This window comes from Trachypithecus francoisi, unplaced genomic scaffold, assembly GCF_009764315.1.
Source record: "Trachypithecus francoisi isolate TF-2019V2 unplaced genomic scaffold, Tfra_2.0 Lachesis_group15, whole genome shotgun sequence".
NCBI classification, from domain to species: Eukaryota; Metazoa; Chordata; class Mammalia; order Primates; family Cercopithecidae; genus Trachypithecus; species Trachypithecus francoisi.
Genome location: NW_022681460.1, coordinates 77,606,576 through 77,631,077, shown reverse-complemented (window position 1 = coordinate 77,631,077; position 24,502 = coordinate 77,606,576). Strand labels below are relative to the sequence as shown.

Genomic DNA, 24,502 nt, shown 5'->3' with positions numbered 1-24,502 from the left:
CCACCAAAGAACTCCACATGCCACCGCACTGGCGGGTGGAGAAAGTCAAACAGGGCGGCTCACCAACCCCGGGAGTACAGGAGGCGGGGGTGGGGACGCCTGGATGACGTCACTGGAGGTGCCCGGGCCCCGCGCGCGGCGTGACGTCACGCGGGCGGTCCAGTCAGCCGTGAGGTCACCTGGTGGGCGCGGCCAGGCCGAATCCCCAGTGTCGTCACGGGAGGGGGCGGGCCCAGAGCGTGTCAGCGCAGCCGAATCAAAACAAGCCGGAGACCCGCCTTTTCCCTCCGGCTCTGGAGAGTCTCGCTGGCGCCCCGGGCCCGCGGCGCCCGCGCGGCTGCGAGCCTCGGGTAGCCGCGTGCCGGCTCCAGGAAGCCGGAGAGGGCGCGGCGACCGGGATGGCGCGGCATGGGCCGTGCGGCTAGACGGGTGCCGAGGGAATCGCTGGCTCGCGCCCTCCGTTCTTTCCCGGAGCCGGCTTCGCGCAGGGCCGGGAGCGGCCGTGCAGCTGGGATCCGCCTTCGCTGACGCCGGGCACCTACCTGGACGCTCGCGAGCGAGATGCCCAATCCCAAAAACAGCAAAGGCGGCCGCAAAAACAAGCGCGCCAACAGCAGCGGCGACGAGCAGGAAAATGGAGCCGGGGCCCTGGCAGCGGCGGGCGCGGCAGGAGCGGCGGCCGGGGGGGCCCTGGCGGCGGCTGCCGGCTGCGGGGCGGCGGCGGCGGGTGCGCCGGGCGCCGGAGGCGCGGCGGGCGCCGGAGGCGCGGGGACTGGCGCCGCGAACGCCGCGGCCGCCGCGGGGGCTGCAGCCGCGGGCGATGCCAAAAACGGTAAGACGGGGCTGGCGGGGAGAGCGCCAACTTCCTCCCCGACGGGGACGGCGCGGTGGCGGGGCCCTGGGTGGCGCGGGCGGTGCGTGGACAATGCGAGAGTCAGGAAGTGCTCACCCCGCCCCTCCGCCCCGCCGCGGCTGCCCCTTCGCGGTCCCCACGCCTGGCGGCGGGGACGGATCTGCGGCCCCTGCCGGGTGTCCGCGCGGGGGGCAGCCCGCGCCCCACACTCTGAGGGACTCCAGGCTGCGGCAGCGCTGCCCTCGGGCCCAGCCTGCTGCCCGCGCTGGCACTGCCCCGCCGTGTGTGCCGGGCCGCAGGGAGGAAGGAAGGGAGGAAAGAGCCGCCCAAGTTGAGAAGAATGATCGGACTGAAAACTTAGGCACCGGTTCATTCTTCTCGGTGCTCCGAGGCCACCCGTAACCCCCAGAGTAAGGGACAGCCTCAATTCTCAGCACACCCAGGCTTGCTGCGTCGATCGCCACAGGTGAAGAGGCCTCGAGACATTTAGGGCCTCTGTGTTTGCTCTTAATTTTTTGGCTTGCTTGAGGAAGGAAGAGAATCTGAACTTGACTTCCGTTCTCAGCCCGTAGTTAAAAAAAAAAATCATTCTCTGTGTCATTCTGCTTAACATTGTCAGAAGGAAGCTTCATAATCTTAGGTAGTGCCTGAATGCTCTTTTTGAGGGGACACTTAGGAACTGGCCAAGATGTGACAGGATTTCTGTTCTCATTACAGAGTCGTGGTTTTCGTTAGAAGGTGCTGGGCAGACACTTTTACTCATTTGGACAGTTCTTTGAATTCCTCTAGTCAGAAACTTTTTCCAGGAAGACAACGTAGGTATTTTAATGAAGGGAGACTTGAATTGTTATATCTGGCTTTTAATTTACAGCTTCAGGTTTTCAGGTTTTTAAACCATTCTTTATGTAGATCAGGCACTTTTTTTTTTTTAGACGGAGTTTAGCAATTTCGCCCAGGCTGGAGTGTGGTGGCGCGATCTCGGCTCACTGCAACCTCCGCCTTCCGGTTTGAAGCGATTCTCCTGCTTCAGCCTCCCGAGTAGCTGGGATTACAGGCGCCCACCACCACGCCGGGCTAATTTTTGTTATTTTTAGTAGAGACAGGGTTTCACCGTGTTGGCCAGGCTGGTCTCGAATTCCTGATCTCGTGATCCGCCCGCCTCGGCCTCCCAAAGTGCTGGGATTACAGGCATGAGTCGCCACGCCCGGCCAGATCAGGCACTTTTTAAACAGGGCACCTGCACTTACAAGCAACCTATAGCGCTCTGAACATAGGCGGCTGAATGTCGCCTGTTAGAAACAGAACTGTAGGCCCCGTTGGCTGTGTCTCTGCAATATTGAAATAGGAAGATTTATATATTTATTTTCAGAAACAAACTTACCCCCTTTGTGAATGTCTCAATACTGGTTTTGGGTAGCCTGTGTTCTTCATGTTCTTTTGTTTTTCTCCTGGCTTTAACCTTCATTTTGGTATTGATGTGGCAGAGAGAAAGGTGCTCAGACTCTGGGTAGGACAGACTCCTAGCTCAGCCATTTAGAGCTTCGTCATCCTGGGAAGGTCAGTCTTCCTGAGCCTCAATTTCCTCATGTGTAAACTTGAAAAAAAAAATTACCCTGGCTCCCTCCTAGTGTTATTGAGAGGCTCGGAGTGTCCCTTCCCTATTATGCTCCCAGTTCTTGTTATTTTAACGGTTACATATATAATGAGCTTAAAGTTTCACACAAAGAGTGCATGAACAATGATGACAGCTTTCGTTTATTCATTCAAAAAAGATTAACTACCTGCAGTGTTCCAAGTACCGTGTTCAATACTAAGGGATCCAGCGGTAATTAAGAGGAGACATCCTGGTCCTCAGGGAGCTTGCATTCCTGTTCTGCTGGTGGTTTTGGTTTGCTCTGCCACCCCCTCCCCCACCGCCTCCTTTTTTTTTGGCCTATGTGGAAGCCTCAGGTTCTCAGTTTCCTTTTTTTTTCTTACTCCAAAAGATTAGTCCACTTTAAGGTGGCGAGAGGAAATTTTTTTCTTAGGCTACTTGTACCTCCTAGTTTGTACATATCAAACTGGTTAAGGGGCCCCTATTATTCTCTGAAGTGGCAAACTCAGGTATATTTAGCAGCACAGTGTATGTGAAGAGCTATGTTTCTGATTAGGAGCTTAAGTGAAAGTCGGAGAGAAAAAGGAATGGGCCAACATTCCCATAGTCAGGGGCAGAGAATGTAACTTATGTTAGAGGAGTGAGCCAAATTTTATGATGCCCAGTTCTTGGTTCTGACTTGGTGTGAAGTCTTCGTGAATGATTCACCTTAATTTGAAGAACCCCCTCTCAATTCTGCAGTTGATGATAACTGAACTTGTATGCTGAGGACTCCTGTGTGCAAAATCAATGAATACGGAAATTACAAATGCCTTTTTTTTTTTTTTTTGCTTTGCTTTCTTTCTTTTTTTCTTTGCTGTTTACAGCTAGACTTTAGGTTTGGGAGAGGTGTTACTGGTGAATTTTTAAACGAAGGGGCAAGAGACGTGTCAATTCTCAAAATCAACTAAGGACCAATATTTGGATTTTTAATGTTAAAATTATTATTGGTACTAGTTTTAAGTGTATTTCAATGTTTTACTTAACCGTGACATTAGATTTTGTAATTACGAATATTACGAATCTAGTAATTATTACAAGAAAGGAGGTACTTGATATTCGTTGAAACTTGTTAATAGTTTGTTTTCACTGTTCAAGTCAGCTATCTACATCTGCAAACATGCAAACTTAATGACTTCACTTAAAATTAATAGTGTTTATTTGTAGTTGTTTGGAGTTTATAGAGTGGTTTTGTGTCTTGTAGCTCTTGGGCAGTGTGACCACCAGGGCAGGGCAATATTAGCTTTTATTTTGTTCAGTTTGTCAAGTGGGCATAAATACTTATTCTATAAAGGAAGATTACTAGCTAGGGAGAGCTTGGGGAAGCTGTGGTGTAGTTGTGGTTGAAGAAGTTGAACTGGCTGCAGTTGTGCATCCTGAGTAAGTTTAATATTAATTCTTAGGATATCATACCTCTAATAATAAATTTATTGGATACTAATTTTAAGATACTAGTTTATGAGGCTTATTTTTCAGTGATTGGAGTAAAAGACCACCCCATCCTCTTCCTACATAGTAATCTGTCTGCACATACTGTTTGCATTTTCATTGTAGGTACACAAGATTACCAATGGTTATATTTAGAATCTAGTTATCAAAAGGTAGATATGTAGTTTCATTCTGGTTCCATTAGGCCTCTGCAATTTTGCTTCAGCACTAAAAGTATTTGAAATCTTGATCATGGTGTATCTAGTTTTCAATGGGCCTGGCTCTTAAGTACTTTTATAAATTCCTGTTATTGGATGACCATGGTTCATCACCCCACTCATTCCTGACTGACACCAGAACCCGTGGGCAGCAGAGTCTGCCTTAACTCATGGAACTGTTTCTAGCAGATGGAGTTCGTTTGCATAGAGATTGGCTTTCCATTTGGTGGACCTAAATTCAAATTCTGGCTCCTCAAATTGCTTGTCAAATGACCTTGGGCAAGTCATTTAACTTCTCTGAGCCTTGGTTTCTGCTTTGTAAAATGGGATTGTAGTACTTACCCATACAGATGTAGTAAAATATCTATATAATATATTTAAAATAAATAGATTACATACACTAGATAGATTAGAACAATGTCTGACTTACAGTACCAGCTTATGAAATGTTAGCTGTTTGTCTTAGATCCTGGAAATAGTCTGAGCAGAGATACACGTGCTGGAGGTTTACTGGGAGTGCTCTTGGCATCATTCCTAGTGGAGGAGGGAAGGAAGCAGAATTGGGCAGAAGCAGGAGTTGAACTGTGTTGCGTCTGTAACAGAGACCCCAGTTGATCCTCTCTTGGGGAGCTCTGGAGGTGAGATGGCCTTTCAGAATTACCTCACCTTAAATAATAGGGGCAGGGCCTTCTTCCACACACTCCCCTGACTCCCAGTTGACTGATCATTTCAACTTGGGCTCCCCACAGGAAGAGAGTATGACCTTGAGGGTGGCATCTCTTTACCTGGAAACCCTTTGTGGAGAGGGACTCGACTGAGAAGCTTCAGCTCTGAGTGAAAGGAGAGCCATTCTTATTCCCCTAGCATTATGAGTGTCTTCATTTAGACCACCAGTACCATTCACATAATACAGGTGTGGGATAAATATTTCTCACTAACAACTAAATAGACTTTGTGGAGGAGACTGGGAATTAACCACCTTTATAACAATGTTTCCATGGGAAAATGCATTCTGAATTCCATATATCTGTTTACAAGTAGATTTTTTTGGAGTACCACCTGCTCACTATGCACAGGATTTGTATTTTGCTGCATATTTAGGTCACTAAAGACACTTTTTATAACCCAGGTTTGTAATATATTTTAAGTAGTTTCTTTTTAGATGTTTACTTTAATTCCTACTACATTTAAATTACCTATATTCATCAGAAGGAAAATGAAAAATGTTTGCTTGCTGTTTGTTTTCAAATCAAGGAGTATCTGTTGAGGATTTAAGGTATATAGACTACCATTATAATCTTAGAAAAACATTGTCTTGCCTTATCTAGAAGTCAGTTTTTTGGGTCTCGAGAAGTATTTGCCTTTGGATGTTGTCTTTTGAAATTCACCTTTTTAATGGAGATTGGCAGAAAATATTGCCTCATGCATCAAAGATTCTTCCTGTACACTTTGTATTAAAGTGAAGAGCTCTTCTGTGCACCGTTCGTGGTACTCTATGCACAGTCTCATCTTTCTCTCATTCTTTACTTGTTACAGGACCCGTGATCTGTCCTTAAGTTCTAGAAACTAAACCTTCAATGTCAATTTTCCTGTAAGTCCAAAAATATATTTCATTCTATGGAGAATTGAAAACAGGAGATAAAACGGGAAAATCTCTTGCAGCTTAATCTTCCTATGAGTTTACTTCAGGCTTTTAGCTATGAATAATTTAAAGAACTTGAAGGTATCAGAAGAGATTCTTTACAGAAAAAAAAAAAAAATCTGTCCTGACTGATTTTGATCACCAACTCTTTGGCATTTTTAAGGGCTTTATTTATTTGAAAATATTGTGTAATTTTATTATTTTACTGGTAATAAAATAAACATTGTAGAAAAAAGCTTTCCTTGCCTTTCCGGTTAAACACATAATTCCACCACTTAAGAGGTCAACATTATTAGTATTTTGATATATGTTCTTGCAGCCTTAAATTTTTTTTCTCACAAAACTTTTAAAAGTACGTATACAGTTTCTGTAAAAAGAAAGTCATATATATTATAATTTGATTTTTACACATAGAATCGTTTGTGGACATTTTAGCAGAGCAGTAAATATACCGGTGCATCGTCATATGTCTCCACCTTGGAAATTTGATCATTCCACTATTGTTTACCTTTAGGTTCTTATTCATATATTTCTGGGCATTTGTCCACTTAATTACTTCATGTTTTAGTTTGTTTCTGCTGCCACAACAAAATACCTCAGTCTGGATAATTTATAAACAATCGAAGTTTATTTCTCATAGTTTTAGAAGCTGGGAAGTCCAAGGTCACAGCCAGCAGATTCTGTAGCTGGTGAGAATCACAGCATCCTCACATGGCAGAAAAGGTGAAAGGGATGAACTTGTTCCTTCAAGCACTTTTATGAGGGTTCTAATCCCATTTATGAGAGCCCTCATGGCCTAAACACCTTTTTTTTTTTTTTTTGAGACGGAGTCTCCCTATGTCGCCAGGCTGGAGTGCAGTGGCGTGATCTCCACTCACTGCACCCTCCACTTCCCAGCTATTCTCCTGCCTCAGCCTCCCTAGTAGCCGGGACTACAGGCACGTGCCACCATGCCCAGCTAATTTTAGTATTTTTAGTAGAGACAGAGTTTCACCATGTTGGTCAGGATGGTCTCAATCTCTTGACCTCATGATCCACTTGCCTTGGCCTCCCAAAGTGCTGAGATTACAGGTGTGAGCCGCCATGCCCGGCCATGGCCTAAACACCTTCTAAAGGCTCCACCTTGTAATACTGTTGCACTGGGGATTAAGTTTCAGCATGAATCTTGGAGGGACAAAAACATTCAAACCATAGCACGTACTGAGGAAAAATTCTTCCTATGGACTTGCTATGTCAAAGGATATGCATATTTTCATGACTTTTAATACATGCTGACAGATTGCCCTGTTGAAAGGTTGTACCAGTTCGACATTGCTGTGGTCAGGGTGCGTTTCCCCATGGTCTCATCTGATTCTGTGGTTGTTTTAAAGGCATGCTGGAGAATTGCTCAGCAAATTCTCCAAAATGCCTCAGCAACTGGAGGGCCACATTTGCATCCGGAATTTGGAGCAGATGCTATCATACATAGGGGGACTTTCCAAGGCTGGAGGTATTTCTGTGGGAGATTTCTGTAGTCTTTAGTGATTTGGTAGCAAACAGAGATTTTAAAAAGTATTAATGATGGCTGGGCAATGGTGGCTCACGACTGTAATCCCAGCACTTTTGGAGGCCAAGGCGAGTGGATCACAAGGTCAGGAGTTTGAGACCAGTCTGACCAACATGGTGAAACTCTTTCTGTCTACTAAAAATACAAAAATTAGCCGGGCATGGTAGCGGGCTCCTGCAATCTCAGCTACTCGGGAGGCTGAGGCAGAAGAATCGCTTGAACCCATGAGGTGGAGGTTGCAGTGAGCCGATACCGCGGCATTGCACTCCAGCCTGGCGACAGTGAGACTTTGTCTCAAAAAAAAAGTAATAATGTGTAGATGATATTTTAGTAACTGATGATAGAGTTAGTGAAGATGAAAGCATAGACCTTTGAAATTCTGTCTGCATCATGATTCTAATCTTATAAAATAAGGTCTGGAGTTTTTAAAGTTTTAGTGAAAAAAGACTGGGTACTTCAGGCCTGGATGTCAAGCTAGGTGCCATAACTTACTAGCACAATGGCTTTGGGGCAAGCTATCTAACCTTTCTCAGCCTCCGTTTTCTAAATGCAATCCTTTGGGGTGTTTTTTTGGAAGGAAAACAATATATGTGAAAGACTTTGGCACAGGGCCTGGCAGATATGAGCCTTGTCAACAACAACTTTGTAAATTTTGTGGTTTGTTCAACCTTATCCAACTAAAAAACTTGTTAAGCCATTGTGCTGTTAAGAACAGACACTAAGACATTAATGTGGAAAAAGACTATAGTACCATGCACGTTTTTATTCAAGCACTGCTTTGACTCAAAATGATTATCTACTCTTCCTCCATCTTCTCTTCCTTATAGTTTACTGGGAAAAAAATCAGATGATTTAGCTAAAAATAAGCAAGCAAAAAGCAACATGTAAAAATGGGTACATCTTCCTTATATAGAAATAAATGCTGCCGGGCGTGGTAGCTCACGCCTGCAATCCCAGTACTTCAGGAGGCTGAGGCAGGCAGATCACGAGGTCAGGAGATCGAGACCATCTTGGCCAACATGGTGAAACCCCATCTCTACTAAAAATACAAAAATTAGCTAGATGTGGTGGCACGTGCCTGTAATCCCAGCTACTCAGGAGGCTGAGGCAGGAGAATCGCTTGAACCCGGGAGGTGGAGATTGCAGTGAGCTGAGATTGCACCACTGCACTCTAGTCTGGCAACAGAGCGAGACTCCATCTCAAAAAAAAGAGAAAGAAATGCAAGTAAGTTATTATATGTATTAAACAGGGGCAACTGTGAAAGAGCAGGAACATATGAATGGCAGAATATTGGGTTAAATCTAAGTACTGGATTTGAAGATGGAGAAGTCACATGAGTATGTGGAGTTGTGTAGCTGAAGGAGGTGAGGAGCACAGGTGGTACTTTGGGGGATCAGCCAGGGCTTAGTGTTACTGAGAATTAAACGCAAGACCCTTCCCTCTCTCCAGGTACCTACTAGATTCATTAGATCCTAATTCATTGTTTATGCGCTCATCCATTTACTACATATTTATTATGCACCTACTGTCTCCTATGACTGAGAAGTACAATGTTAAATTATACTTGGGGGCATCAGAATCCACACCCTCAAGGGCTCACTGTGAAGCTGGCAGAGAGACATGGAAACAGTAGGAGCCATGATAATGTACTGTGGGTACCCAGTGGGGAAAATGATGTTTCCTGGAGGAGGGGACATTTGAGCTGAGTCTTATAGGAAGAGAGACAGTGAATTCTAAAGATAGAGAAAGGATGTTCCAAACAGAGGGAGGTGAGAAAGGGCCTTGAGTTCTGGTTGCTCCAGGAGTTTGATGTGGCTGGTGTCAGGTGCTGTGGTAGGACTGGAGGCTGGAAAGGGGGCTGGGTCAGACAGTCAAATCTGGATGTTTTGTAGCCAGTGGAGAACCGCCCCCCTAGGTTTATAAGCAAGGACATAGTCAGCTGAATTTGAAAAGGGGGTAATCATAGGTTGTTGACAAGTTTGTAAAATTATATATTTTAACAGAATGAGTATCTTTTAATACAGCTAATAAAGGATTGGAGGTGGTGCCTGCCATGGACCCTCCATTGTGGGTCCGCTGATCAATGAAGCAGAGGGCACATGGCCCTTGCTGCTTTTCTGCCCATCAGGATGACAGTGTTACAGGAGCCAAGACTGCTGTATGGAAAGCCTGTCTTAATTGTGGGCAGCAGCAGCCCCATACTTTCTGAGCCATGTGAGGTTACTAATTGAGGTTAACATCAGAGAACTAGATGCCAGGGGGAGGGATTGGGACCACCTGAGCAGGTAAGATTTTCTCTAGAGGCAGGGGCTTGTCCCTATGGTTTATTTTTCATACCTAGGTAGAAAGTGTATATCTCTGTGCCAAGTTGTACTAATTATCTTGGTTTGTCATTTTATTTTTGTCAACATCTTACCAGTTTTTAAAACAATAAACTCTAGTGAGGGGAGATGCTATTTTGTACAGTGTGACTGTGTGTGTTTTAATTTTGTATATTTTAGAAAGCTTCCAGTTTTCACTGGTTAGTGAAATAGCAACTTGCTTTATTTAATCAACAGGATGTTTTAGCTTAATTGTACTTGAGAGCTTTTTATAAACTAGCAAAAAGTCAGTAGCATTTCTAATACTTTAAAATGTTACGATTTTTCAGACAAATTATTTTGGCTAAATTATACAGATAAGGGTAATACTTGAAAAGTCTAAGAGTGAGAAACAAGAAAGATATTAAGAGGAAGCTTAAAAAAAAGTGAGGAAAGAGGAAGACCAAGTGTTGAATGTAGTCACATAATTGCTTAGATGGCATTTAATGAGAAAGTTAGCATTGTTCTCATATATACTCATAGTGTATTCTGTAGATTTAAATTGTCAAGGAGGAAAAACTTTCTCTACTCTCTTAGGCTTAGTGATTGAGGATCTGCAAGTTAAATTGGCAAGAGACAGATTGCAAGATAAAAGACATTTAATCATAGAAAAATGTGACTCAAAGGAGTGGTTAGAAGTAGGGGCTTGTATATTATTTTAATAGGGGAAGGGGGAGGGGAGAAAAGAGAACTTATGGGAAAACAGAGGACTTTTTGGAAAGATCAGTGGGCCTTTTGGCGAATACATGGAAGATACGATTGTTCTGTGGTAATATCAACTTGGTGTGGTGTGAAGACTTCTCATCTCTGGTGATGAGTCACTCTTCCTTGGTTGCTCTTGGGGAGGGGATTTATGTTAATCGAATTCTTTTTGAGAGCCTCTGCTTTTAGGCCAGTAAGAGATTTCAGGAACTTAGTCACTTTCAGCTCTTTAATTTTTATGCCACAGTGGCATATTCTGGATCCCTTCAAAATATATTGCCACTCAAATCATATTACCCCCCTTCCCACCAAGAACAATTACAGAGAGTCGGATAGGAAAAGATGGTCCAGGTGTCATAATTCACATTTCTCTTTATTTCATTTTATTGGAAATTCATTAAAAATAGAATGCCTTAAGGTCTATTCCTTCCTAATGGTGATCAAGAGGATGAATTCAGACAAAAGTTAGTAAGGTATCAAATTGCTCAGGTAAGTTAAGCAGCTACTTGCCACATTGAAAATGTATGTTTTTCCCTAGGGGTAAGCATAGGTTTGATTATACTTTAGATCATGTTCCTTCAAGTTATAAAGTCATCTCAGGAGAATCTTTTGACACTAATGTTGAAACTGAATCACAAGTTTTGTTTTCGTTTTATAAATGAGCACTCCTGAGTGTGATGCTTATTTCAGTATAATATTTAGTATAACACACTAGTTGTTATGCCTAACACAGCTCAGTGGGCAGAAGTCGAAACAGAAATGTACAGAATCAAGTTCTGGCTATTTTTGATTGGCAGCGGGTACAGTCTGTAATCTGAGAGTGGGAGCCCAAGATGGCTGGTGATAGATGTCAATGAACAGACACGGAGAGCCCAGAACAGTGCTGCCAGAAGCCATGAAGAGGGCCTGGCATTAAAAATAAGAAGTGCCTGCAGTGGTGGAGGCAGAAGTGTACATGCCTGAAAACACAGGGAGGCTCAAAGAATTCTTCTAAATGGTTTCCAGCTCCTTGGATCCGTTCTTACTGGGCAGTGCCTATGTGTCACAGTGACTTTCTTTACCTCAGTAGTGATACAGTTCCACGATGTTAGGCATATAATTTTAGTAGCGAAGGTGATGTGCTGTAGTGCAGAAGCAAATTAGGGAAGATTCCTGGGTGATTGGTGTGTTGGGGCTGTAGAACTCACAGAAAGGAGAAGCAGCCATTCCTAGTGACAGGAACAGTGAAGATGCCACAGCTCCCCTTTTTGAGTGTTTAATAGGAATCAGGTGTGACTCCTGTAGTCCGCAGTCTACATTTGAGTATGAGGACACTAAGCTTCAGAGATGGCCTTCCCTTCTTGCTCTAAGAATAGGCTTGGCTGTAGGGAAGTGTGCCTGACCCCCATGCTGTATAGTTGGAATCTTGTTGATGTTGGGTCCGTCTTGACTCACACACATACGTACAGAAATAATGAAAAACTATATGCAGGTTTTTAGAGGACAGGACTGAAATTCAGTATAAAAACACCAATATGGTTTTTGTACTGAACAGGGACATTTACATTACTTTTAAAAGGTCTTGTGGGTTAGGCATAGTGGCTCATGCCTGTAATGCCAGCACTTTAGGAGGCTGAGGTGGGCAAAACACTTGAGTCCAGGAGTTCGAAACCAGCTTGGGCAGCATGACAAAACCCCGCCTCTGCAAAAATACAAAAATTAGCCAGATGTGGTGGTGCGTGCCTGTAGTCCCAGCTACTCGGGAGGCTGAGGTGGGAAGATTGCTTGAGCCTAGGAGGAAGGGGTTGCAGTGAGCTGTGTCTGGCCTGGGTGACAGAGCGAAATGCTGTCTCAAAAAAGAAAAAAGCCTTATGCTTGTCATTCTGGTACTTGAACTGAAATTACATTTGTAAAACAAAATACTTGACCAAGGGAGCACTTTACTCACACATTGTACACGTATGTTGATCTGATCATTCCGTCACAGAAGGACTTCCTGGTCTTGGCTTGGGAGATTGTGAACATTTGAACTGGCACTTCCTGTACTTAATGGACCAGAGTTCATAACTAGCATGTGATTATCTTTAGGGTAAAGTCCTAGCAGTAGGATCACTGGTTTGATACATATTGCCAAACTGCTTCTGCAGAGGAGGTTTGCCAGTTTACACCATCAGTGGCGATAGTTTCTTCACACTCTGTAATGTAAATTTCGATAACCATTTTCATCTTTGCCAATCAGATGGATGAAAAATCTCATCTCATTGTGATAATATTTGCATTTGTTGGATCGTCAGTGAATATCTTTTTATATTTATATTGATCATTTGTGTTTTTTTTCTTGTTTGTGATTTTTGTCCGTTTTACTAATGGGTATTTGTGTTATTAATGATTTTCACAAAGTGTTTGTATATTCAGGGTACTTTTTGACATACGCTTTCCCTAGTTTATTGTTTGTTTTTCAGACTTGTTTATGGTTGTCTTTGCTGGTTAGAAATTTTACAGTTTTGTATGATTATGTTAACATCCATATAGAAATAAAGGTAAAGGTAAGGGAGCGTGAGGTAAGTTGTGAAATTACTTGTAGGCAAAGCAGTTTGGGCATGGCATAAAGTTAGCAACTTTGAGTTCATTTGTATACCAGTGCACAGTAATGCTATTACATTTATGAGATTGTGTTTACTTTTTAATTTGGAAGGCTCTGTTTCTTAGAATTGGTTGCAACCCGCCAGGTGTGGTGGCTCACGCCTGTAATCTCAGCACTTTGGGAGGCTGAGGCAGGCAGATCGCTTGAGGTCAAGAGTTCGAGACCAACTTGGCCAACATGGTGAAATCCCATGTCTCTACTAAAAATGCAAAAATTAGCTAGGCATGGTGGCGCATGCCTGTAATCCCCACCTACTCATGAGGCTGAGACAGGAGAATCGCTTGAACCCGGGAGGCGGAGGTTGCAGTGAGCTGAGATCATGCCTCTGAACTCCAGCCTGGGTGTTAGAGCGAGACTCTGTCTCAAAAAAAAAAAAAAAAAAAAAAATGGTTGCAACTCCTGCTGTCCTCCCTTACCTCCTCTCCGAGTCTCTGGCTGCTCACTGCTGTCAAGTCAACAGCTGAGCTCCAGTGCTCAATACCCGTCTCTTCTTGCACATTTCTAAAATCCCTTGTAGTTTTTTTCCAGCTATGTAGGACTTTGACACTTGTAGATAAAGACTCATTATTTACTTGTAATTGCCTCTTCTCAAGAACCAGGCTGCAAACTGAGGCCTCTTAAGGCTAAATTGCCCATAAGTTGCTCATGATAACAGACTTAAATGCTGAATCATAAGAAAGTTCTTGTTTTTCTCCTTCTGGCACTTGAACTGAAATTACATGTGTATATTAATAAAATGAGAACATAGCACTTGACTGAACTAAGAGTTTATTCACACATGCTGATGCAGGCAGCCTTTGTGCCTTCTCAGATGTCTGTGATTTGGAAGAGGTTTCCAAACTCATTCCTGTTCTAAAGAGTGTGAGATTTGGGAGACACAGGTTATAGGTGAAGATTTGGCTCTGCCATTTTGCAAGACTGCCGAACCTTGCCAAGCCCAAGTTTTATCTGCAAAAGTGAGCATAACATGATACTGCTTGTGACGAGCTTTTTTTTCAAACCATAGAGCTGTTTGGAAAAGCAAATTGTTGTGCCGTGATTTGGGGATTTTAGTTTTTTCTAGGTGAGTTTTTGGTTCTCTGTTTGTAATGTGGTGTAGGGTGGCTGCTTCCCAACCAGAGATGAATGCACACACTGATTTGTTGGAAGAACCAGTGCAGACCTTGGCTTTCCCCCAAGGAGTGTGCAGTGAATGCTGGTCTTCCAAATCTGTATTCTGCTGCCTGGGGGAGCCTTTCGTTTCTCTGCAAGTTTGGATCTGGGAGCTCTTGCCGTGAAATTTTGCCCAGAGAATCTGTAGTATTCATTCTCCTGCTGGTCTCAGGGCAAGTCCAGTTTTTTGAACGAGACCTTCTGGAGCTACTGCAAACAGACTTTCTGATCCCACAGTGGGGAGAAACTGAGGTAACTAAAGTTTTGAGGAGGATTCTTTCACTAGTGTGAGCATAGCTGACTTTGGAATTCTTTTGTTGTGATCTGTGGATCAATTCTGTTCCCGAGCTCTCTTGGATTTTGTTATAACAGCAGAGTCCACTTAGATTTTAACCATTTGATCAGCAGAGCCTTGTTTTTGGCCTGTTGTGCTGCATAATTTACAGTGTGCATCTGGATTTGTAATTATGCCTCACATAGTTTATATTTTGATTCCCTTTTCTGCTTTCTCCTCTTTACTTGCCTCTAGGACCATATGGAGTGGAAGTTTGCATGTTGTTGTAAAAGCATTTTGAAATGTTCACCAGACTTTCGTGGTTTCCTTACTTCCCTTTTAGGTTTTGCATTTTAAATTAGGTTATAGAATTGTGAATTTACCAAACTATATTGTGGATTTTATCCAAACAGTTTCTGTGGGTATGAAATACTGGTCATGTGTATGTATCAATATTTTATATGGAATCATTATACTTCTTGGGGTTAGCCTGACAAAAAACAATTTGTTAGCTTCATCCATGAGAGGTATTCAGATTTGAAATTTTTGACCTTGGAATTAATCAGTTTTCCTCAACTTATATTTTGATGTTCTGTGATATATGTGATCTAAAGATGACTTTGGGGGTGGAAGTGGGGCTAAGAAAAAAAGAAATAGATGATAAAAAATATGACGAATAATTTTTAAATAATTAATTTTAAATTTTTTTGATGAATTTTGGACAGATGAATTAGAATTCATTTAGAATACATGTTGAATATAATCATAGTTAATATAACAAATTCTCTAATGGTAGAAAGTAAGTTTTAGATTTTTTTTTGGTAACTCTTTTCACAAATGTTATATTATTTTTCCCCTCTGGTTTTGAAATGAATAGTTTTGGGTCTTTGAGAATGGTCATACCATAAAATTATATCTGTGTTCCACAAAAGTTAGTAATTGGAAAAGGAATGAACATTTAGTTAAAATATCACTAGCTTAAACTATCAGTGGGAGTCTGTAACTCTAAGTTTACTTAGTTTTCCTTAGAAAATTTTATGAAATACTCCCTTGAAATCAAATCATATTATAGCAAGATTGCTTCAAGTTAGTATATGTGAACTGCTAGGCTAAGACATAGTCATGACTGATTGTTGAGTCTAGTTTTCATTTTTACTGAGGTATGGATAAGACTTAGACATGCCCTCTTCTTTGACAAGTTTTTCCTTGCTGCAACAGATTCTGTAACTTGCCTGTTGGTTGCTGATGCAGCTTTTCAGAAATAGGCCGTGCAATGTGGCCCCAGGCAAAAGCTTTGTCTTTTCTCCCCAGAACCTAGCAAAATGACTGCCAGAGAGATCACTATAAAGCATTTTACCAGCTTATTTTGAAGGGATGCAGGGAGCAGAAAGAGTGTATTTCAGGAAGTTCAGCAGGGCAGAAAAGGCCTGTGGAAAACAAAGGAGTGTAAGGATTTCATTTATTTTAGGGTATGCATAGGGTAAAGAAATGAATTTAGCTACATTTTGCTGAGATTTTATTGATTTAAATACAGTAGTCTTAAAATCATCTTGGGAGTTGGTGTGTTAACTCAATCCATTGATCCAAACAGAATGCAGGCAAGGCAGGCTGAACTTCTGTTTCTCCCGGCGGTGCTTTTTCTGCTACTTAATTTGATATTCTTCATACTGAGAAAATGATCTTTTTTTACATTCTTTCGAAGGAAAATCCTCCTCTTTTGAGTTTAGCAATTCTATTAACTAGAGCAGATTGTCGTTAGTTTTAAGTAGTGCAAAGATTGGGGTCAGGAAATCTTTATACTGTAATTGAGTTTAAGTGCTTTTTTAACGTGGTCTACTTAGGTTGGTGCAAAAGTAATTTGTGATTTTTGCCATTACTTTTTTTAACCTACTTTTTAAGTACTTTAAGGATTAATATGAGGATTGAACATTTTGAGTAAGACCCTATTCTTAATTGTAGAACTACATACTACTATCTGGTTACACAAAGCTGTGGGGTCACTGCCTCTCCATATAAGCTGGCTCTGTGCTCTCGATTATCCTGTGTGCAGTATGGGTGGAAATACAAGAGAGAAGGCCACTTACTAGTGGAATGGCCTTGGGCACATCACCGAAGGTGAGCCTTCCTGTGCTCAGAAAAAGTTTGTGGAATCTGGACCAAAGTGTTTGTCCTATATCTATTCTGTGAAACTTTGATACTTTTAAGAAATGTTTAGGATAAACTATGACACCATTATCTTCATCCTAATGTTCAGCCTAAACCAGGCATATTCTGGGTCCATATTCCTTTGGGTCTTGACGTGGCTTCTATTAGAAAGGAAAATATGAATCTTCTACTTTATAGTCATTATTGATATGATTTCTTACTGAGGTCAGAGTGTCAGAGCCCGAATGGAAATAACAGGTAAAATAGAAGCCTGTAGTTTTTTATTTAGTTTGAATTTGAGGCTGGGTAGACTTGTGGGTTTTAATTTCAAAGTAAGAAAATGGTGGGTCTAGGAGGACAGACTAAATATATTAAGAGAATGTTAAAAACCCAAGTTAACTGTATTGAAGAGTTGGTTTTGTGTGTGTGTGTGTGTGGTGTGTGTGTGTGTAGCTTCCATGTTTATTTTGACAGAGTGGTTTGCCTGAGTAAAGGCTTTGTGTTTAAATCCTACTCTAAGCAAAGAAAAACATGTTTAACTGAATGTAACTGCCTTGTGTTCAATTTGCTACCCACTTTGGAGCAGGTTCACACACTGAAATAACATAAGGGGAGGTTAAATTACATCAAAGGTTAAGACAGATAAGCTTAAGTGATTTCATTGTAGCTCCTATACTAATTAAAACAAGTTGACAAAATATTTTTGTAAGTACTAGCCTTCCTTTATGTGCAGTGCTTAGTGTCTTTATTTTTAGTAGAAAAAAAGATCTTAAAAATATTTGAGGAAATGTATATTAAAACTTTTTGAGTTTTCATTTAAATAATACTTGCCAGTGAATCAGGAAATGATTCTTTAAAAATTTTTTTATTTTTAATTTTTGTGAGTACCTAGTAGTATATAGGAAATGATTCTTAAACACCCTGTGAATTTGAGGTACAGTGTGGAGCATCAGTGGGCTGCAGTTAACTTTTTTGTCCACTCCCATCTCTTCTCATCTAATTTCCATGTTACAGCCACAGGGATGGGCCAAGGCTGAAGCAGAGACTTTACCGTAGCTGGTGATCACATGGAAAAGCAAGGCTGGGGCCTAATTACAGGAGCTCCTTGAACATGACCCAAGCACTTGGAGCATTAGTCCGAGTTTCTGAGATTTCTGAATGTGTGTATGACATGATCATAGTCAAGTTTTCAGAATGCCGATCTGAAGGTATTAATCAATCAAACTTTTTTTTTGCTGTGTATCTCCTAAGAGAATTAGAAAAAAAAACAGGGTTCTTGTACATTTTTAAGTTGTCACACCCAGTTTTTTAAAGGCTTAAATAGATGCTGAGGATCAATGAAAAGTTTCCAGTTCATTATAAACATTGTCATTTACTTTTATGCAAACAGAATCCGAATTATCATAGTAACGTGGTAACCATTATCATCCATTTAAAAAATAATATATATAATATATATATATTATATATATATATTTTTCGAGATGGAGTTTTGCTCTGTTGTCACCCAGGCTGGAGTGCAGTGGCAAGATCTCGGCTCACTGCAGTCTCCGCCTCCCAGGTTCAAGTGATTCTTCTGCCTCAGCCTCACGAGTAGCTGGGATTACAGGCATGTGCCACCATGCCCAGCTAATTTTTGTAATTTTAGTAGAGACAGGGTTTCGCCATGTTGGTCAGGCTGAACATTCCTGACCTCAGGTGGATCCTCCCGCCTCAGCCTCCCAAAGTGCTGGGATTACAGGCATGAGCCACTGCGCCCGGCCTAAAAAAAATAATAGAAATTTTACATTCTTTTCTTTATTTCCATTCAGTTTGTACTCAGAATTTGATCCTAAGACAGGGTGTTGTCCTGCTTAAAAGTATTTTATTGATCATCCTATCATATTTTCCTATAACAAAAAATATATATATAAACTTAAATTTTTATTAAGATGAACTTCTGAGATGGCAGAGTAAGGGCCTCCAGAAATTTGCTCCTCCATGAGAGCAATAAGAACACTGGCAAGAATTACCAAAATTAACTTTTTCAGAACTCTGGAAATTAACCAAAGGCTTACAGTAATTCTAAGAGCATTCTTTCAAGAGAAAGGACTGAATCATAATAAAAACAGTGAGCTGTGGCCTTTTAACTTGTGTTAGTCCCACCCGCTTTCCCTAGCTTTGTGGTATCAAAGCAATGTAAATGGTATGTAAATGGTTGTTATACTGTAAATTTAGGGAATAATGACAAGAAAAATAAACCTGTGTATATTCAGTACAGACAAAACCACCCATTTTTTTTTTCCATTGACAGTTGGTCAGATCCATGGATGTAGAACCCACAGACATGGAGGACAGACTGCATCTGAATGGGCTGGAGAGGGAGTCCTAGCTACCTGGAGAATGTGTGCTGTACCAAAACAGCATTCTGATTCACATTCCATAACAAAAACTCTGGACTGGTTTAATAAGACACAATGCAGGCCAAACTGACCCACTGGAACTCTGATCTAGGGGATATGTAGACATCATATCACCTATTATCAGTTGAGCTTTTAGAAGATTTTGAACAGCAGGGAGTTGTGAGTTGTATTTTCTAACCAGTAACTGGTCTACAGATGACCCATGTTGCCATTTAATCATGCAGTCATATGCTTTACCTGTTGGGCAGACTAGGGAAGGGATAAAGTCATTAGTCTTTTCAGTGGAAGTCATTGGGATTTCAGAGGTAAGGGGAAGGGGCCAAATCGGCCATGGCCTTTGGCCTCCAAGCACCATTTTGGAGCTCATCAAGGGAGAAGAAGCAGGTCCAACATTTGGGACACTACGTTGTAATTTACATGGTAAATGAAAATCACATAGATAAACTATGAATAAAGAGGTTTGAGTATTGCCACATTTTGAATATTTGTGCTGACAAAGGAGGACATTAATATGGATAATCAAAATCAAGATTATTTTCCTAAGCAAGGATAATATTGGAATACAGCACTAAAGACTGACATGAAGTCTTTAAAAATAGGATTGTTTAACAACTGGTTGGACAGTTTCTCCACAGTTGTACATATACATTAATGCATTGCTTAATGACAGGGATACATTCTAAGAAGTGTGTCATTTGGTTATTTCATCAAAAGGCATACATCGTAGAGTGTACTTGTACAAAGTATAGCCTACTACATACCTAGGCCAGATGGTATACCCTGTTGCTCCCATGCTACAAACCTGAACATCAGGTTTGTTGAATATTGTAGGCAATTGGAACACAATGGTATTTATGCATCTAAACATACAGAAACATCAAAAATGCACAGTAAAATACAGTACAAAAGATAAACAGTGGTACACACATGTAGGGCACTTACACATGAAAGGAGCTGCAGTATTGGAAGTTACTCTGGGTGAGTCAGTGAGTGAATCTGAAGGCCTAGAACATTACATTACTGTAGACTTTGATAAACACTGTACACTTAGGCTAACCTAAATGTAGGGAAAAATGAGGTAGGTATACTAGGACATCACTAGGCAATAGGAATTTGTCAGTTCAGTTACGCTCTTATGTGACCACTGTTGTGTATGGAGTTCATTGTTGAATCAAACGTCATTATATGGCACATGACTGTATATGCACATGTACATATACACACATACATTTAACACATATGCTTAGTCTGGAGTCCTCTTCCCATTTTATGATAGTGTGATTTGGTTCCAAGAGCTCCTGAATCTACATTTTCTTCAGAGTACATTATGCAGTGCATGTTCGTGCTAGGATGCTGCGTAGTTTTCAATGATTTAGTACCCTCAAGATCTAAATCTCCAAACAAGAGAAAAGGCAGCCTGCTAATTTGTTTTCCAGTACAGTGTGATCCCATTATATGCAAATTGAATTATGCAAATTTCAACTAATCACATACAAATAATATTAATAAAAGCTTCACATTGTGTGCAAAATTTCAATAAGCATGTTTTCCCAAATTATGTGTGAAGCCATTTCATATTTTCAAAGCTGTAAGGTCAACTGAATTATAAAAATGCTTTTTTACCCAGTGGCATCATTTATATTTTTTATATTTTATATGTTTATATTTTATAAATATGTTTATAGTTTATATGTTTTTATTTTCTTATAAACAGAAATAGTAACTTGTAGCAGTATTATGTGAACTCTTTTCGTTGCTAGAACTTCTGTAAGGATTTTGGTGACATTTGTATTATTATTATTATTATTATTTTTTTTTTTTTTGAGACGGAGTCTTGCTCTGCCGCCCAGGCTGGAGTGCAGTGGCCGGCTCTCAGCTCACTGCAAGCTCCGCCTCCCGGGTTCACGCCATTCTCCTGTCTCAGCCTCCCGAGTAGCTAGGACTACAGGCGCCCGCCTCGTCGCCCGGCTAGTTTTTTGTATTTTTTTTAGTAGAGACGGGGTTTCACCGTATTAGCCAGGATGGTCTCGATCTCCTGACCTCGTGATCTGCCCGTCTCGGCATTTACATTCACCATTATAATTTATAATCTTTATTATAGCTTTTTCTTTTTTTTCTTTGACAGGGTCTGGCTCTGTTGTGCAGGCTGGGGTGTAGTTGCATGTTCTTGGCTCACTGCACCTTCTGCCTCCCAGGCTCAAGCAGTGCTTCCACCTCAGCCTCCTGAGTAGCTGGGACTACAGGCATGCGCCACCACACCAGGCTAATTTTTGTATGTTCTTTTTTTGATAGAAATGAGATCCCACCATGTTGCCCAGGCTGGTTTTGAACTCCTGGGCTGAAGTGACCTTCCTGCCTTGGCCTCTTAAAATGCTGGAATTATAGGAGTGAGCCATTGCGTCCAGCCTGTAGCTTTCAAAATATCACCTAAGTGTGCTAATACTGGTGCTGAAAAACATCCTGGAAATCAGTAACTTTGGAACAGAAATTAGATATGATAAAAGATACCAGGACATGACACGCTGTTAATTTATGAAATAAACTCAGAAGTATGAGAGTTAATGCTGATAGAATTAAAAAGTATGAGTAAAGCAGAAATACAGCACAATAACTGCACATGTCTGTGTTCTGAGTGTGCATTCCCCATACTCTAGACTATGGAATAATCTGTTCTGAATTATGTAAGTTCTTCAGAACCACGTCCCATGAATAAAATGCAGTCATGCTTCATGAATCTCTGTTACCCATGCTAAGGAAAGATGGCTTAGGTTTAACATATTGTTACAGGACAGGGGTCCTGATCCAGACCCCAAGAGAGGGTTCTTGGATCTCACACAAGAAAGAATTCAGGGTGAGTCCGCAGTGCAAAGTGAAAGCAAGTTTATTAAGAAAGTAAAGGAATAAAAGGGCTGCTGGTTGCCCACTTTATGGTTATTTCTTGATGATATGCTGAACAAGCGGTGGATTATTCATGCCTCCCCTTTTTAGACCATATAGGGTAACTTCCTTGTGTTGCCATGGCATTTGTAAACTGTCATGGCGCTGGTGAGAGTATAGCAGTGAGAATGACCAGAGGTCACTCTCGTCGCTATTTTGGGTTTGGTGGGTTTTGACCGGCTCCTTTATTGCTATCTGTTTCTGTCAGCAAGGTCTTTATAATATGTATTTTGTGCCGACCTCCTGTCTCATCATGTGACTTAGAATGCCTTAACCATCTGGGAATGCAGCCCAGTAGGTTTCAGCCTCATTTTACCCAGCTCATTTTTAAGGTAGAGTTGCTCTGTTTCACACGCCTCTTGACAATATAACAAGAGTACTTATTTGTCTGACACTGGGAAGAACATCTTCACGGGGTTAGAAGAAGGTAATTTTGAAGATCTCTTTTTCCTTCTATTTCTTTGAAACTAGTCAGTAAATATTGAGTGAATTACTTTATGCATGCTGTACTGCTTTGTTGTGAAGAAGCACTCTACTTCTTGACCCTCATAAGCCTAAAGCACACATAGAAAGTCATGATTGACAAAAGTGTAAGTTGGGAGAGCATGCAAGTGGCAACATTTGGCCTAAGAGTAATATAGAGGGCTGCAGAGAGCAGGATGGTACTTTCCCAGTTAAGAGAGGCTGGCACCTCCCTGGGCTTGGGAAGATGTGGAAGGGATTTGGGATTGGGACAGGATTGAGGTGAAGCACAGGTGGAGGAAGGTGTGTCCTACATGTAGCAAAAGGGGGCAAATGAGAAGGGGTGAATATACTGAAGTGCTCAACTCCTGGTAGACTTAGCCAGCCTTGCACTTAACGTGGAGAAAGGAGGATGGATGGCCACTTCCTCGTTGTGACTTTGCTCTGAACTTGTTCAAAATCCCTTGATTTTTATGACAAGTAATATAAAGTGATATGGTGTTTATTAACAATTGCTTATAGTTAAACAGTGCTTGGCCAGGTGCAGTGGCTCATACCTGTGATCCCAGCACTTTGGGAGGCTAAGGCAGGAAGATCACTTAAGCCCAGGAGTTCAAGACCAGCCTGGGTAACAGAGTGAGACCCCCATCTCTACAAAATTTTTTTAATAAAAATCGACTGGGGCTGGGCACGGTGGCTCACGCCTGTAGTCCCAGCATTTTGGGAGGCTGAGGCGGGCGGATCACGAGGTCAGGATATCGAGACCATCTTGGCAAACACATTGAAACCCCGTTTCTACTAAAAAATACAAAGAATTAGCTGGGCGTGGTGGTGGGTGCCTGTAGTCCCAGCTACTTGGGAGGCTGAGGCAAGAGAATGGTGTGAACTCGGGAGGTGGAGCTTGCAGTGAGCGGAGATCACGCCACTGCACTGCAGCCTGGGCAACAGAGCAAGACTCCATCTCAAAAAAAAAAAAAAAAATCAGCTGGGAGTGGTGGTGTGCACCTGTAGTCCCAGCACCTGTAGTCCCATGCTGAGGTGGGAGGATGGCTTGAACCTGGCAGGTTGAAGCTGCAGTAAGCCATGACCATGCCACTGCACTCCAGTGTGAGCAACAGAGCAAGACCCTGTCTCAAAAAAAAAAAAAAAAAATTTGTGCGTACGTGCCAAGCATTGTTCTAACTACTTTAATAACTTTTTTATTCCGCATGGCAACCCTTTAGGGTTAGTTATTAGGGTATTAATATTATTATTTCTGGACCAGGCGTGGTGGCCCATGCCTACTATAATCCCAGCACTTTGGGAGGCCAAGGTGGGCAGGTCGGGAGTTCAAGACCAGCCTGACCAACATGGAGAAGCCCTGTCTCTACTAAACATAGAAAATTAGCCAGGCATTGTGGCACATACCTGTAATCCCAGCTACTTAGGAGGCTGAGGCAGGAGAATTGCTTGAACCTGGGAGGCAGAGGTTGCGGTGAGCCAAGATAGCACCATTGCACTCCAGCCTGGGCAACAAGAGCGAAAATCCATCTCAGAAAAAAAAAATTGAAAAAAAAATTATTTCTGCCATTTTACAGGATTTTACAGGTAAGGAAACAGAGGCACAGGGAAGTTAGGTGATTTGCCAAAGGTCTTTAATAAGTTGCAGAGCTGAGTCACATCCAGGTAGGCTGGCTCTATGTCATATCCCATAGTCGGGAGTCGGGAAGCTGGAGATGGAGGACACTGGTCAGAAATTCATACCCTAAGAGGACCATGCTCTCTGCAAACAAGGGGATTTGTTCCACATAAGAGGAATAATCAGCGGTCTAATAAAACAGTTTTGAAACCTTACATTTGTAATAACCAGTTCACTTTTACACAGCTAGTATCCCATGGAACCGGGACTTACACATACATGTCCTTTTTTTTCTCGTTTAAAAAAAAAAAATGGTACCTGGGTGATGTTAGTTTGAGGAAGTGAGGGTGAGGGCCAAGCTCTGTCCTGACAGAGAAGGCCTGGACTGAGTCTGGGAGACCTGGCTGGAGCTCTGTAGCTGCTTCCCCAGCAGCTGGGTTGGTTCTCCCCATGGATTCACCCTCTCTCTAGCACTATGGTCACAACCAGAGGACTAAGTCTGGTTG

At 41.9% G+C, this 24,502-nt stretch overlaps 1 protein-coding gene across 1 annotated transcript in view; it reads left to right on the top strand.

The window, feature by feature from the left end:
- Positions 1-244: 244 nt before the first annotated feature.
- The window catches only part of HECA (hdc homolog, cell cycle regulator), a 46,051-nt gene continuing 21,793 nt past the window's right edge, over positions 245-24,502 (top strand). Inside the window, exon 1 of the mRNA XM_033235291.1 lies at positions 245-832. Within this exon, the coding sequence (XP_033091182.1) occupies positions 562-832 (271 nt within the window). The 5' untranslated portion in view covers positions 245-561. The remainder of the gene's footprint in view (positions 833-24,502) is intronic.